Source organism: Anolis carolinensis, chromosome 4 (genome assembly GCF_035594765.1).
Source record: "Anolis carolinensis isolate JA03-04 chromosome 4, rAnoCar3.1.pri, whole genome shotgun sequence".
Taxonomy (NCBI): domain Eukaryota; kingdom Metazoa; phylum Chordata; class Lepidosauria; order Squamata; family Dactyloidae; genus Anolis; species Anolis carolinensis.
The window spans coordinates 186249932-186265127 of NC_085844.1; the positions used below are offsets into that span (position 1 = coordinate 186249932).

The following is a 15196-nucleotide window of genomic DNA, read 5'->3' on the forward strand; positions in this document are numbered from 1 at the left end:
CAAGTTCAGAAGCTCAGCACTTTAACACACTGTGCCACTGGGGGCACAGTGTGTTACACATCGGAAAATTCAGAATTCTTGAAATAATCAAGTCTTCTTAGTCCAATTACCTTACATTGCACCTCTTAAGTGTTACCAAACTATATATTAGTTCAAAAGATTATACGTTTGTAGTTCTGCATTACAATTCCACTGTTTTGTTTGTTGCACCTCATTTCCAAGGTGATAAGCTGGGAAAATGGAAGAAATTTTCTGTCTTTACAATGTCTTTCTTGTTCCCCATTACTATTTCCTAAGGAGGTCCATGTGGGGAGACAATAACTGATTTTTCTATTTCTGCCCCTGCCTTATGGAATGCCTTGCCGCCCTATATGAGAGCCATGCGTGAGTTAGGGCCTTTTACCCTAGCACTCAAGACCTGGCACTTTACTAGAGCTTTTAATCTATGTTAATTTTATTAATATTTTTATGTATGTATTTTTATCCTTTACAATTTTATCTTGTAAATCGCCTAGAGCATCGTGGATGGAGGGCGATTAATAAGTAGTTAAATGATGATGATGATGATGATCTGCCTATTCAGGAGTTGTAGGGCTTTCCAAAGGTATGTTGAAGTGTGAACATGACCCATTCACATTGAATTGATGGTTGTATAATATAGTTTGGCTGGATGGGAGGGGAGATAAACACTTATTAAGCATGAACTGCGACCAATAAACCATGTCACAAAGACAATATCACAAAAAAGGGAAATCCTGGACAGGTGTGCAATTTACAAGTGCAATTAAAGACACAATGCTTTCAAAGTTAAAGTGTTTCAGATTTAATCAGTTGAATCTAGTTCAAAATTATATTACTAGATCAGGATGAAAACAATACATAAAAGCTGCCTATCTTTTATCCATCTCACATCGCCATTCCAAAACCAGTACTATTTCAAACAGGTCAAAAATTATTGGAGTTCAATTTGGAAAAGGGGCATCAGTTCATCCTGCTCTTACAATTCATACTGAGTCTGTTGTATCTTAATTCAGAGCTCTTTACTGAATGTGTGTAGGGGGTGGGTGAAGGGGGGAGATATGGTACGAAAGTGGAGTTTGACTCCTTAAAAGCCTATTAAAATATCAAGGAGGAATTTCCCCGTTATTGCATCAGATATAAAATTAATCGACAATCAGTGAAAAACAGACTCTCAGTTTGCTATTACACTGATGTAGTCTGAGTTGAGAGAAATAAATGTAGCTCATTGATCTGAATGAAAGCAACAAATGCACTCTCCAGAGAGAAAAGAGCATTTGGGAGATAAAGGGTTTTTGGTAAAATCCTGACAAGATTTTTAGACTTTTCTCACAAAGTGTGTTGGATCACCCAGTATGTATAAGCATTTACATATTTTTTGCACACTATATTTAAAATCTTAGGTTTACACTTAATCCATATCCAACTACTATTTTGTTTTTCCCCTAGAAGATAAATACAATTTTAGAGACGGACTGATGTATTCAACCTGATATGGATTCATAAAAACCTATACAAAGGCCCACTGTACAGTTATAATCAAAGCATATATATTATTGTGGTGAAATATGCCCATTTTCATTTTCAATTAAAACCTAATTTGGAACAGGAAAAGTCTCCTATATTTAGTGCCTTGCTGTTTAAAGTCGTGATTCAGTTTCAGAATAAATACAGAAAAGTCCATTCCTAAAGCTGAGGCAAAATGACAAATGAAGCACATTTAGACATAAGCCAACAGAAGGATTTCAATGTATATCATGTTGCACAGTTAAATGTTGCTGAGCAAGATGTTCAGAAAACACAATCCGTCATGACTCAGGATGTTGGAAATGCAATAGCCTCCAGATTGGATAGCAGTAACTTCCAGACTCAGACAATGTGCCTCTGCTAATAAGTAAGAACATACCTGAGGGAATCAGAGCAATACTGTCAGAGGATATATATTACTTGACATGGCTTTTGCCCAACACCAAAGTGTCCCCAGAGTATGCCCTCTAGCCCCACCAGATGGGACAAAACACTTGATAAAAGGTAGGAAGGGAGCAAATAGATATTCACAGTAAAATTCACTCATCTGAGAATGTGCCACTCAGGCAGGCACAGAGAGAAGTGAAATGTGAACTCTCACTTGCTATGATTTTATGGTTTACAGGATGTGTTTGTTATTCTATCTGTTTTGCAACAGACAATATTTCAAAAAAGGATCTCACATACACTGTGCTTCTAAAAACAATTCAAATCCCAGAGAATGTTACCAGTTCAAACTGTACAGTAATACACAGAATAGGTAAATACTGATTATTAATATTTGCATTTCCCCTCTTGCATCCAGAATTCCAACTTATTAAAGGGAAAGAAGAGCCAGCAAAAAGGTCTTCATTACAGATGTAGATTGACAAACTTTCAAATTTAGGACTAATTTCTTTTTTAGAAATTATAATTTAGACTGCAGCATAGCTAACCATAAACATTGGTCTTACCCACCTCCCCTGCCTAAGAAAACAGACTTCTATATTCCGCTGCCTAACATGGTCACCACCCCTAGAAATATGCTACATAATATCATTATTCAGTAAGAAATATACTTGGTTGGGAAGATAGAGCCCTACACCTTTACTAAAAAAGGTATATGTTGACAATCATATGAGCTACTCAGTATTTTCACAATGGCTCCAAGGGCACATTTACAGTTACAAAACAAACTTTGCACTTTTTCTGTAACACATATGAATAGAATATTTCTCCATAGCTATATAGCATGGAAGCCCACTGAACCCTGAAATTAGACCTCTTGGCCTTCCTCCAGCTCTTCCTCAAATAGGATAGGAGTAAATTCATTTACGTCCTACTGCTACTCTTAACAGTGTGGCTGTGGACAAAAGCACTGCAAAGCTTCTGAACGGAAATACCAATTGTCGCATAAACTGGAGCCACTGCCTGTGAGATAAAATGAAGATAATTTTCCAAAACATCTTTGCTGCATACCTGGGCCTAATTTGTGGCATTCTTAAGAGGAGCATGGTATGGAATTCCTGCTGTTATTATAAGGAAGGGCACTTCCCAGAATTCCCTTGCCTGAAGAATGCACAATGCTAAAATGGCTCCAAACAGTTTCCTATTACATAGGCACATACTATTACAATTAAGCAATGAGTAAATAAGTCTTTGAATACAAAATAGGGACAAAAAGCATTAATAAAAGGTTTGGGAAGTTGGAACTAAAGAAAGCTAATCTGTGCCCCTCCCTCTTCTTCAACTGTATCCTCAGGAAGGCGACAATTAAAAAAACACGTGCTCATGACAAAAACAGTTATAAATATAAAAAGGGATTCATTGTCAAACACCAGGGCCACTGCCAACTTTCTGTAGGCAAGGTGAGTTAGGAAACGCTCCAGAGCCAGACATTCGATCCAATGATATTTCCTGGGTGTACATGTAGTGCTGCTGCTGTCTGGCTTGCTTCCTAGGATGGTGCTGAAAAGAGGCCTCTGGCTGAGAAGAGTTCATGCGCAAAATCTCAGTATCAAAGGTGCAGCCATCAAGCTGGTGCGAACCAACTGGTTCGGGAAATCAAAGAAATTCTCCCATGTCCTGCACTTGGGAGTCTATCAGGACAGCCAAATCCATTCTATTACTTGACAACTACCATCAAGGTGCTGCAGAAATCAGGCAAGTTTATCTCAAAAAACAAAAACCCTGGATGTGAAGACAGTCTGTTTGGCCTCTGCTGTGTTGGAGTGCTGGGATCCATTTGAGGGTAACCACTCTTGATTCTACTCCATAATGGCCCGGTACAATGCAGGTTCAATGTAATCCTCCCGGTAACGTGAGTTGATCACCCTCTGTCTTTTTCTCTCTTGTTTCACCTCTTTCTCTGTGAAGATTTCTGTGAAGCGCATGTCGGAGGCAACAGACTGGAAAAGAAATAAAAACAAAATTGTCATTGATAAGAATGGCACCCAATTCTTCCCACAAAGGACAGTCGTGACAGAATGAGATTTGAGTAAGTTTTACATAAATAGTAATGCCATGATTTTTAAAGTATGTCAGTTAGGTTTCATTGTCCCTGAAATATATGGGCTAGTTAGGAAAGGAATTTTAAAATTAGGAAAAATTTAATCTTTTAATAATATGTCTATTACATAATGATCAAATGCTACATATAGCAATATCCACAATCTAAAAGCAATATCAAAAAACCGTATGTAATACTTTTACTGTATATTGGAAAATAGTATTAAAACACTGTATCTTATAGGAACAATAAGAGTATGCTTCAATTTAGACAGTGAATCCTGAGACAAAAGAAGAAGAAGAATCACATGTCCAGTAAAGCTTCTTCCAATCAGGGTTGCGTACTGGAGAGGAATGGGAGGGCGAGGGGTGGCTAAAAGCACTGAAGGGCTGAAAAGCTGTTTAAAAATCCGATTGCCTCTTTTGGAAAGGGAAGAACGTGAGAGGGGAGGGCTGGGAGAAAGAGGGGTGGGTCTAAGACACTGATGAGCTACAAGGGGTTTAAAATCTGGCTGACCTCTCTGGAAGGACAGGGGCTTGAACGGAGAATACTGAGAGAAGGTCCTGTGCCCCTGACCCCAGAATGTGGCCCATTGTACATTCCATTCACAAATAGAGAGTTCAGAACTAAGTGCAAGTTACAGCAGCTTAAAAATCGTTCATAATGTTTACAGTGATGTGTCATGGGGCCAATTCCCAGAGCTGAGTCTGCAAGCTCTGGAAATTGGAGCCATAACAAAGAGCACTCCTTGACGGCTCACGAAAACACCTGGCAGCACAGCATGGGAACTTGGGGAGTGAAAATGTAAACAATTATAATGAGTAGTTTGTGTGAAAATGGTAGAAATGTGATACAGGGGGTGGGGTTTTGGTGATGATATTTACGTGTGATGTGACGTAGTAGCAAAGGTAATAAAATTGATTGTATGTAAACATTATGTCATTCTCGACTTTTCCCAAGTCGTGTATTCTTCAATAAAGATTGGTTTTGATAGCAGTTGCCTTTGATCTGCGTTCATGCTGATCGTTTGAAGTGAGCGTGACAGTGATGAGTATTCCCTCCCAGAGCAGGAAGCCACATGGCATTTCATAAGCCACTAGCTGTGCCCGGCCACGCGTTGCTGTGGCTGATGGGAATCATTTGTTGACCAGTTGGAATAGCAGTGAATAGCCTTGCAGTCTTAAAGTCTGGGTGTTTTCTCCTTACGTGAATCCTTGTTTGGTGAGCTGGAATACAATGGAATAGGTTTGCTGCTTGGAAGGCTGGGTAGTTGCGTTGTAGGGAAATGGTTTTTTAGCCAATTTGGATGGCACTGAATAGCCTCGCTGTTTCAAAGACTGACTGCTTTCTACATAGGGGCATCCTTTCTTGGGCAGGCTGAATGAGACAAAGTAGCCTCATGGCTTGAAACCCTGAGGGTGTACTATGATGGGGAAATCTTGCTTAGTTAGGCTGAACAGCACTGAATAGCCTTGCTGTTTGGAAGCCTGGTTGTTTCCTGCCTGGGGGAATCCTTTGTTGGGAGGTGTTAGCTGGCCCTGTTGGTTTCCTTTCTGGAATGCCCATTTTCCGAGTGTTGTTCTTTATTTAATGTCCTGATTTTAGAGATTATATTGTTGCTTCCTGCCTTGGGGAATCCTTTGTTGGGAGGTGTTAGCTGGCCCTGTTGGTTTCCTTTCTGGAATTTAGAGGCCTCCATCTAAAAAAAAACTAAACCCAAACATTGCAGCCTGGGGGCCTCCCTCCTTGGGGCCAGGGCGCTTCCCGGCCTTGAGGCGTTTATCTCCAAAAGAAAATAGTTTAAAAAAAAGGAAACCTTAGTCCTGGTGGGAGGCGGAGGTGGATCTTGGGGGGGAAGGTTCGGGCTCCAGCTCTCTCGTGGCCGGGGCCGCCCTGAGGCCTGTGGGGCATGGAGGAGGCTGCGATGGTCTTCATGGGGAGGGGGGGCCTTTCTGGAAGCCCCCCCCCGCCTTCGGCTCTGCAGGCCTCCACATCCCAAAAAAAAAAAAAAAGAAAGAAACCTTGGGGCCTCGCGGCCTCGGGAGGCTGAGGTGGGTCTGGGGGGGGCTCCCTCCGGCCTGTGGCGCATGGCGGAGGTGGCGCTTGGGGGGGGGGGGGTTGTTCCACGCCTGCTGGGGCCCCGCCACAGCCTGACAATGTTTACTCCGTGGCCCAACCGCGTGGAGGCCCCTCCTCCTCCGACCACCATGGGGCCTTCCAGCCAGGCTGACGGCTGGGGTTTTAAGGTCCCGTGGAGGTTTTTGACGGGATTTTTTATTGTATCAACCTAGAGGCGTGGATGATGGGTTGTGTTGTCCAATTTCAGGGTTGGGGGGCCCGTAGTTTAGTTGTTTTGCTCGGTGCCGCGATTCCATCACTCTTTTATATATATAGATGAGTGTAGGGCAAATGTGTCAAACTTGTGGCCCTTCAGATGTTTGGACCTCCAACTCCCAGAAGCAATAGACAGCTTGTCCCATGGCCAGGAATTCTGGGAGCTGAAGTACAAAGCACCAGGAGGGCCACAAGTTTGACACCACTGAGGTAGAGGAAAGGGATCAATAGTCTTGGGCTATCAATTCCTCATCCTTTTAAATGACTAGCAGTAATTATAAGCTGCTCTGAGTCCCCTTCAGGGTGAGATGGGCGGGGTATAAATATAGTAAATAAATAAACAAATACTGTGAATTACATAGAAAAAGAGCACGTGAAGATATTTGTTTTCTCAGTGTGAAAGTACTACATAGATTAGACTCCCCTGCTCCTTTTACTTACCAGTCTGGATTTCACTCTTTTGGGAAGCTCTTCATTAAGTGTGTAGACATCATCCCTCTTTGCCATCAGTTGAGATCCATCTTCAAACTCAACCTAAACTCCCACAAAAAGAAGAAAGCTATTAAGTGATAAAAGACAACAACTCTGTGGCCCATTCTTTCTTGGGATCTAGGGAGAGACTAGATACAAGTTAAAACTCTTAGTTTCTGCTCACGTACCTGGTACATCTGGATGACATGTGAGGCTACAAATGTAGCTCCATAGATCTGTCCATCTGTCCATCTCACTTGAACAACTTCTCCTGCAGCTGGAGGGCCCAGTTGGGCACAGTCTCGACTCTGTCCACATGGGAAAAATAAAAATTAGCTGCTGAAAAATTATTTAAAAAGTATTACCTGGAGTATTTTACCCTGTAGAACAGGGGTCCCCAAACTAAGGCCTGAAGACCAGATGGGGCCCTCTAAGATCATTTACTTGGTCCCCGTCCTAAACTTTAGACTTAGGAGCACCCTAAGTCTGAAATGACTTGAAGGCACATAACATCAACAATGCTAATTAAATTGACTATCTCATTAGCCAAAAGCAGGCCCTCACTGAAAGACTGGTAAGTTTATGCTGGTTAAAATTGCTATTCATTTTAAATATTGTCTTGTTCTTTCCTGTTTTAAATAAGATATGTGCAGTGTGCATAGGAATTGCTCATGTTTTTTCCAAACTATACTCCAGCCCCCCAACAGTCTGAAGGACTGTGAAGCGGCCCTTGTAGAAAGTACCATCTGAGTGAATGTATGTGGTTTGGGAAAGAAAGAGGGAGACGATAGAGTCTAAGATAAGGGATAACAGTAATCCCCAGTTAACATTAGACACTTGTCACAATACTTCTAAACGTTGTAAGGATGATCTACTGAAGACAGAGCAGAAAGAACAAACTCTGTATCACATTTTATCAACTGTTTTTTATCTACTGTAAAACAATTTTACGGACTGAGTTTTCTGAAGACATAAAAGCACTCAAAATAGCATTTGATAGCATTTTGTGGACAATATTTCAATCCATTGTTTAAAAATAAGAGAATGTGGTTTACAGAAAGGTGCTGAGGGTCTACATATCACCAATGAACTGCATTTTCTTCACCTCTGATTTATAGAGTGTTCAGTAGAAGAGCAATACTTCAAGAATACAGCAAACCCTATGTAAGATGATAGGGTTTAGGGCAGGACGGCATCCTTGGCTTTTGGTGGAAAGGAGTAATAGAGTTGGGTGTCATCGGCATAAATTTGAACTCCAAAACTCTGGATTATCTCTCCCAGCGGTTTCATGTAGATATTACACAGCATGGGGGGACAAGACGGAACCCTGAGGGACCCCACAAGCCACAGGCCAGGGGGTCGAACAGGAGTCCCCCAGCTCCACCATCTGGGTCCACCCCTCCAGGAAGGATCGGAGCCACTGTAAAACAGTGCCGCCCAATCCCATCCTGGAGAAGTGGCCCAGAAGGATATCATGGTCGATGATATCGAATACTGCCGAGAGGTCCAAGAGAACCAGTAGAACACTTCCCCATGTCTAGCTCTCTCTGTAGATAATCCACCAAGGTGACCAATGCCGTCTCTGTCCCATAGCTAGGACTTAACCAGACTAAAATGGATCCAGATAATTAGTTTCATCCAAGAAACTTTGGTGTTGTGAGACCACCACCTTTTCTAGAACCTTGCCCAGGAAGGGGAGATTTGATACTGGACTATAGTTCTTCAATTAAGTGGGATCCAGTGCCAGTTTCTTTAATAGAGGTCTCAATACTGCCTCTCTCTAAGATTAATTGGCAGTATGCCTTGAATTAGGGAGGCATTCACCAGCATCTTCACCCACTCTCCCAGTCCTCCCCCCCAGGCCGATTTGATTAGCCAGGATGGGCAAGGGTCCAGAGAACAGGTGGTTGCCTTCAGTCCTCCCAAGATCTTGTTCACATCCTCGGGCTGAATAAGTTGAAAAGAATCCATAGAACAATGACAAACAGGTGCATCAGTTACATCCACAGAGGCTGCATTAACAATGGTGTCAATGTCGGAACGGATCTGAGTGACTTTATCTGCAAATAACCTAGCAAACTCTTCACAACCAGCTGCCAAATTGGTGGGGGATCTCTGGCTGGGCAGGGTTTAAAAGTCCTCTGACCACTCAAAACAGCTTTCTTGGGCGGTTCTGTGCAAATGCAATGTTGGTGGCAATGAACCTTTTTTTGCCGCCTTCATTGCTGCAGAATAGGCTTCTAAATGAGCTCTAGACTGTGCTCGGTCAGATTCACTGCGAGATCTGCGTCAATGATGCTCTTGCCTGGAATACCAGGGAGCCGATTCAGCTCTACATTGTGAAAGGAGACGTTCGGGAGCGATCGTGTCAACGGCCCTGACCACCTCTGTATTCCAAAGGTCTGCCAGAGCTTTGACAGAATCTGAAGAGACAGGAAAACCCTCAAGAGCCATCAGGAATTCCTCAGGATCCATAAACCTCCCGGGGCAGACCATCTTAATTGGTCCTCCACCCCTGCAAAGGTTTAGAGTCCCAGTGAGTCTAAACCTGACCAGGTAGTGATCAGCTCATGACAAAGGAACTGTGGATAATTCCTCCACAATACTGTCACTGTCATCCCCTCTGAACAGAAGACCAGGTCTAAAGTGTGTCCAGTGCTATGAGTGGGGCCAGACACCATTTGGGACAGACACATGGTTGTCATGGTGGCCATGAAATACTGAGCCGCTCCCGACAGGGAGGTCTTGGTGTGGAAGTCTCCCAGCACAACTAGCCATTGGGACTCCAACGCCAGGCTCGAGACCACCCTGGCTAGCTCAGGCAGGGAAACTGTTGAGCAGCAGGGTGGATGATACACCAACAGAATCCCTGTTCTGTCCCAGCCACTCACCCTTAAATAGACACTCTCAAATGTGGTTAACTGTGGGATGGGACACCTGGCAAGATGGATGGAATCTCGATGACCACTGCGACGACTCCTTCCCACCCCCCGGGTCTTGCCTGCTGCTGCACACTGAAACCTGGTGGACAAAGTTGGGAGAGATTGACCCTCCCCTTCGTGCAACCAGGTCTCAATAATGCAAGCCAGATCAATGTGCTCATCCAAGATTAGATCCTGGATGGCCATTGTTTTTCCTGGCATTAAATAGCAGGACCTGCTTTCTTGGTTGCATAGATTATTTGTGGATAGTGGTGGATCTTATTTGTGCAACACACCTACATATTGCAGATGACACACTAACGTGTCATGATACACAGTTTGGAAAGCTCTGCCCTAGGGAACAAATCCATTACTATATCATAGCATACCACAATGTCTTCTGGGTATAGGTTGTCACTGAAGGAGCCATCATCAAAGTTGACCTCATAAAAGGTTTCCTTGGTCAGATTGATCACTTCACACTGATAGAAACGCCCATTCTTATGCTTGCTGATAACTGCCTGCCCCACAACAAGATCCTGTAGAGCTCGCTGAAGAAAGAAAAAGCTACCATTAGGTGGAAAAGATCACATGGGGAAAACATGCTTCAGTGCATTTTCTACACACCAATCTCCTCAAAATTGTCAACTGAGCATTTCTACAAACTTTTTTCAGAATTCTAAAGCCAAGCATTCCATCCCAAAAAGTTCAATGCCTTTCCAGTACAGTACTGCATGTTTGGCCACTTCCTACAAGATCATAGCTAGAATGTAATTTTAAAACCTTACTTATTAATACAGTAGAGTTTCACTTATCCAAGCTAAACACAACAGCAGAACCTTGGATAAGCGAATATCTTAGATAATAAGGAGGGATTAAGGAAAAACCTATTAAACATCAAATTAGGTTATGATTTTACAAATTAAGCACCAAAACATCATGTTTTACAACAAATTTGGCAGAAAAAGTAGTTCAATACGCAGTAATGTTATGTTGTAATTACTGTATTTACAAATTTAGCACCAAAATATCATGATATATTGAAAACATTGACTACAAAAATGGCTTGGATAATCGAGGCTTGGATAAGTGAAATTCTACTGTATAATAATATAAACATTACAGAATTATCGTGGGTGGCTTTTTTACTTTCATTCATAAACAGGAATACCGAAATAACATTGCTTTTATTAATGTGATGTTCTGATTTTTAATGCTAACCAAGCCGATTAAGAAGTCTACAAGTAACAGATCATACATGCACAACATACATGCAAATCTAAACTGACTTGCCTCTGCTTGGGATGGGATTTTGTGCCTGAAGCAAGTTGTAAAGACCACAAATGGCCAGTCATCGGGTTGCATCATGACTCCAGCTGCCTGTGCACAACTGACATGGAAGGATGTAGGACAACGGCCATGAGAGCACTGCATGCAACAGCCAGCAGTTCTCTTTCGTCGCTTCTTGCAGAATACGCATTTCTGTGAATAGATAAGTTCAGTATTGTGATCATGGTATCACCACGCTACAGGACCAGCTGGTCTAAGTAACTGGATAAGCAGGAAGTTATAATGAATGCTAATCCGTCTACATATTACATTTCTGAAGTTGAGGTCATGATGTATTTCTGAATCTATATCACAAGAGGCTTGCAAACAGGCTTAGAAAACCCCAGGCAATTTTTTTCATCACAAGTGTGATTAAAGGGCTCATCACTGTACCATTCTGCTGTGGCTTGCCTAGTCCAAAAGTGCAGGATGGATGTAATACTAAAGTGCAGGAAAGTGCCAGCCCAATTCTTGTAGTTATATGTAAAAATGGACAAATTGACGATGTTGATCAAGGAAAAATCCTTGACTAGTTTATCACTTTTTTACATTGAAGATGGATACAAAATGCTACAATTAGTTTTCTGATTTAAAAGCGAGGTATCAAAAGTAGAAAGGTCACATAGACCCTTATATAAGAAATGAACTCTCCATGTAAGTGTAAAGTTTTGATCAAATTTCTAGATAAGAACTACCTCTATCTCTTTCTTCTTAATACTAAAACCAGAAACACTTCTTTCTTTAGATATCAATTTCACTGGATACAAAGTTGGCTGAGGAGTCAGTAAGAGCTAATTTCCCCCAAATTACTGTAAGAATTAGCATTTTTTTCTCTGAATTCTTTGCATCTCCATACTGTAAAAATTCTCAGTATATTTTCAATTGAGAGAAGTGTGAAAGGACTGCATAAAATATATACACAGAGAGAGAGAGCTTTCAAGTATGCTTATTTATGTGTCATGACTTGTATTTTATTGTAGGACTTATGCACCAAACTTTATTTCAATAGGATATTGTAATCGTCCTCTAAAAAACCTGTGAAAAATCAGATCATTAATGGCATTTAGTTTGCCTCGTGTTTAAAATGTTCTACTAGCCTATGGCCTTTTTCTCTACAGAGAAATCTTCAGATATTTGCATTTTATCATTCTTTGCTAATGACAGCACATAAATTCCTGTTCTTTATTCACACTGTTGTTAGCTCAGGTTATCTTCATACATAGCACTAAGTCATGGAGTTCTAAGTTACTGAATATTATCTGTGTGCTGTGCAGTATTCCATTGCATCTTATTGTTTTTACTTGCAATGGAAGAGGCTAAAAACAGCACAAAGGTCATGTCTTCCAGACACAGAGACTATAGCTCTATAGGCAAGAGAAACAAACTAGGGGTTATTTCCCTGGGTTGTTCACAATGGGGACAAGCCAGAACAACTGTTGTCATGTTTGCTGGAAACAGGAGCTATTGAAGGAAACCTATGCTTCTCTGCCTTATCCTACCAAAACACAGACACAGTGAAAAAGGATAAATGCGCAACATGCTGAAACATAACTCTTGTCATCAGTCAGGTAAGGAAGATACTTCCTACATCTCAATGCATCCCAATTACTCTTGTTTAGGAAGATTTTCTGGCAACTGCAACACAGAAACATTTTAATTACACAGCTCAAAACACATTTGCTACCTCAAATGTTAGCCCTGTTTCTGGGTATTATTTGACCTGCTGATTCCAAAAATGGTGCCTATCCACTCTAGTTTTTGTGATATATAACATAGGCATTATACCAGGAATCACTTGCTCACACATAGAAAACCATGATAAACATATCTAAGAAACTAAAGCTGATGTGGTCTATCCAGTGCAATTTTCTGAATCAGTGCCTCAAATAACCCCAGGAACACGCCTAAAAACCAAGACACCAAGAAAAAAATGGGGGGGGGGGGTCCTACAATCTGTAACTTTTATACATAGAAGAAAGATTAAAGTGTGGATTCGAAGTTAATAGAAGTTGGATTTATAATTGAATTAGACTTTTGAAAGTTCCTCAACGGAATACATTTGGACTAGAATTACCAAATTATCATAAAGCATACAACACATTAACTTCATTTAAGTGAAGCAGGTGTGGCTGATATATCAGATGAAGTATTTCAGAGTTTTATGCAGCTCTGGCGAATGTAATCTTGGCTCCTGTTTGTCCAGTGTTGATAGATACTTTTCAATTTGTGCAGCCTAAGGATGTAGACAGGATCCTTGGAGAGATGAGAGCAACCACATGTGCTCTAGACCCTTACCCTTCCTGGCACAGAAAACAGATCAGAGGGAGATTGGTGGAGTGGGTCGGGGTAGTGATTTATACCTCCTTGTATCAGGGCAGAGTCCCCACAAGCCTCAAGGAGGCTGTGGTAAGACCACTTTCATAAAAATCTTCCCTAGATCAGTCTCCAATCTTCCATTTTTGAGCAAGGTACTGAAGAGTATGATGGTTTCCCAACTCCAGGGGTTCCTAGATGAAGTGGGTTATCTAGACTCATTTCAGTCTGGTTTCAGACTTGGTTATGGGACACAGACTGCTTTGGTTGCCTTGGTAGTTGACCTATGCAGAGAACTGGACAGGAAGAGTGTGTCCCTAATGGTTCCCCTGGACCTTTCAGCGACTTTCAATACCATTGATCATGGTATCCTTCTGAATCACTTTTCTGTGATGGGACTTGGAGTGACTATTCTTCCTGGAGGGACTGTCTCAGAATGTGGTGCTGGGACTCCTGTTGGACTCCTTGGCTATTGACCTGTGGGGTCCCTTAGGGTTTTGTGTTGTACTCCATGCAGTTTAACATATACATGAAACAGCTGGAAGAGGTCATCCAGTGCCATCTATATGACACCCAACTCTATTACTCTTTTCCGTTCCTTTTCTAATTCCAAGGGAGCAGTTCCTGTGCTAAACCGGTGCCTGGCAGCTGTAATGGACTGGATTAGGGAAAACAAAATGCAGCTTAATTCAGACAAGACAGAGGTACTCCTGGTCAGTTGTAAAACAGACCTGAGAATAACACGTCAGCCTGTGTTAGATAGGATCACACTCTCCCTGAAAAAGCAAATTTGAACTGTGAAGGTACGACTGGGTTCAGCTCTGAACCTTTTTTTAAACTATGACCAAAGTGTGGGATTGTTAGCTGTTTTGAGTCCCCGTGGGGAGAAAGGTAGGGTATAAATAAAGTAAATAATAGTAATAATAATAATAATAATAATAATAATAATAATTTATTTCCCCCCTTTTCTCTCTAAAAATGAGACTCAAAGTGATTCACAATAAAACCAATACAATACAATTAAAATATTGGATGATCTCTCCATTCTATCATCTTGCATGATCCGATGGATCCCAATGTGCAAATCCAATAAAAACATGTCAATTTACAGAAACAGATTAATTTACTTCCTTACCAGTCGGAAGCGCTGCAGTGGTATTTTGCTGACATCTACTGGACTGCGTTCTGCAATATTCACAAATTTGGCCTCCAAAACTGCCACCGCACACATAACATGGACCCACCTGACAAAAAAACCCAAGCATTAGTTAGCACCTGCTCATAAAAAGGAAGTGCAGAAGAAACCAATTGTAATACCAATGAAGTACAAAATGCACGCAACTGTTTAGCCTGTATGAACTTCTTCCAAACTAGTTCTTCAGCAAGAACTGTGAGCTATAGATGGCATATTCTACACCACAAGCCTGTTTTTGAGGTCCTTGCACTTTCTACACTCTTTCCCAAATAAACTCAGGTTCAATCTCCTGTTTCAGAAAAAGTATTTGTTTGACCTTGGAGTGGGCATGTCATGAAATTATTATCCCCATGCCTTCCCTGGGGAGGGGGGGGGCATTCTGAATCAAAGAAAATCCAATCCCCAAAAATTAGTTTTCAGGGATCAGTGTACAACATAATGAATGGGCAGGAGTGTGACCCTCCAAAGACCCATGAAGGACTGATGTGCCTCTTCAACCCTTTGATTATTATTATGTTTGATTATTGTTGTGGACTCACTTGTTGCCATTAGCTCTTTGAAGTGCACCTCCTCGAAGTGAACATAAACAACAATCCTGAA

General features: G+C 41.5%; 1 protein-coding gene across 3 annotated transcripts in view; it reads right to left on the reverse strand.

Moving 5' to 3' along the window:
• Nucleotides 1-807: 807 nt before the first annotated feature.
• The window catches only part of kdm4a (lysine demethylase 4A), a 38084-nt gene continuing 23695 nt past the window's right edge, over nt 808-15196 (reverse strand). For all 3 annotated transcript variants that reach the window (XM_008109485.3, XM_008109486.3, XM_008109487.3), the window contains exons 16-22: nt 15136-15191; nt 14537-14645; nt 11053-11241; nt 10149-10310; nt 7027-7146; nt 6809-6901; nt 808-3932 (exon numbers count right to left, since the gene is read on the reverse strand). In XM_008109485.3, the coding sequence (XP_008107692.2) occupies nt 3792-3932; nt 6809-6901; nt 7027-7146; nt 10149-10310; nt 11053-11241; nt 14537-14645; nt 15136-15191 (870 nt within the window). In that variant the 3' untranslated portion in view covers nt 808-3791. The remainder of the gene's footprint in view (nt 3933-6808; nt 6902-7026; nt 7147-10148; nt 10311-11052; nt 11242-14536; nt 14646-15135; nt 15192-15196) is intronic.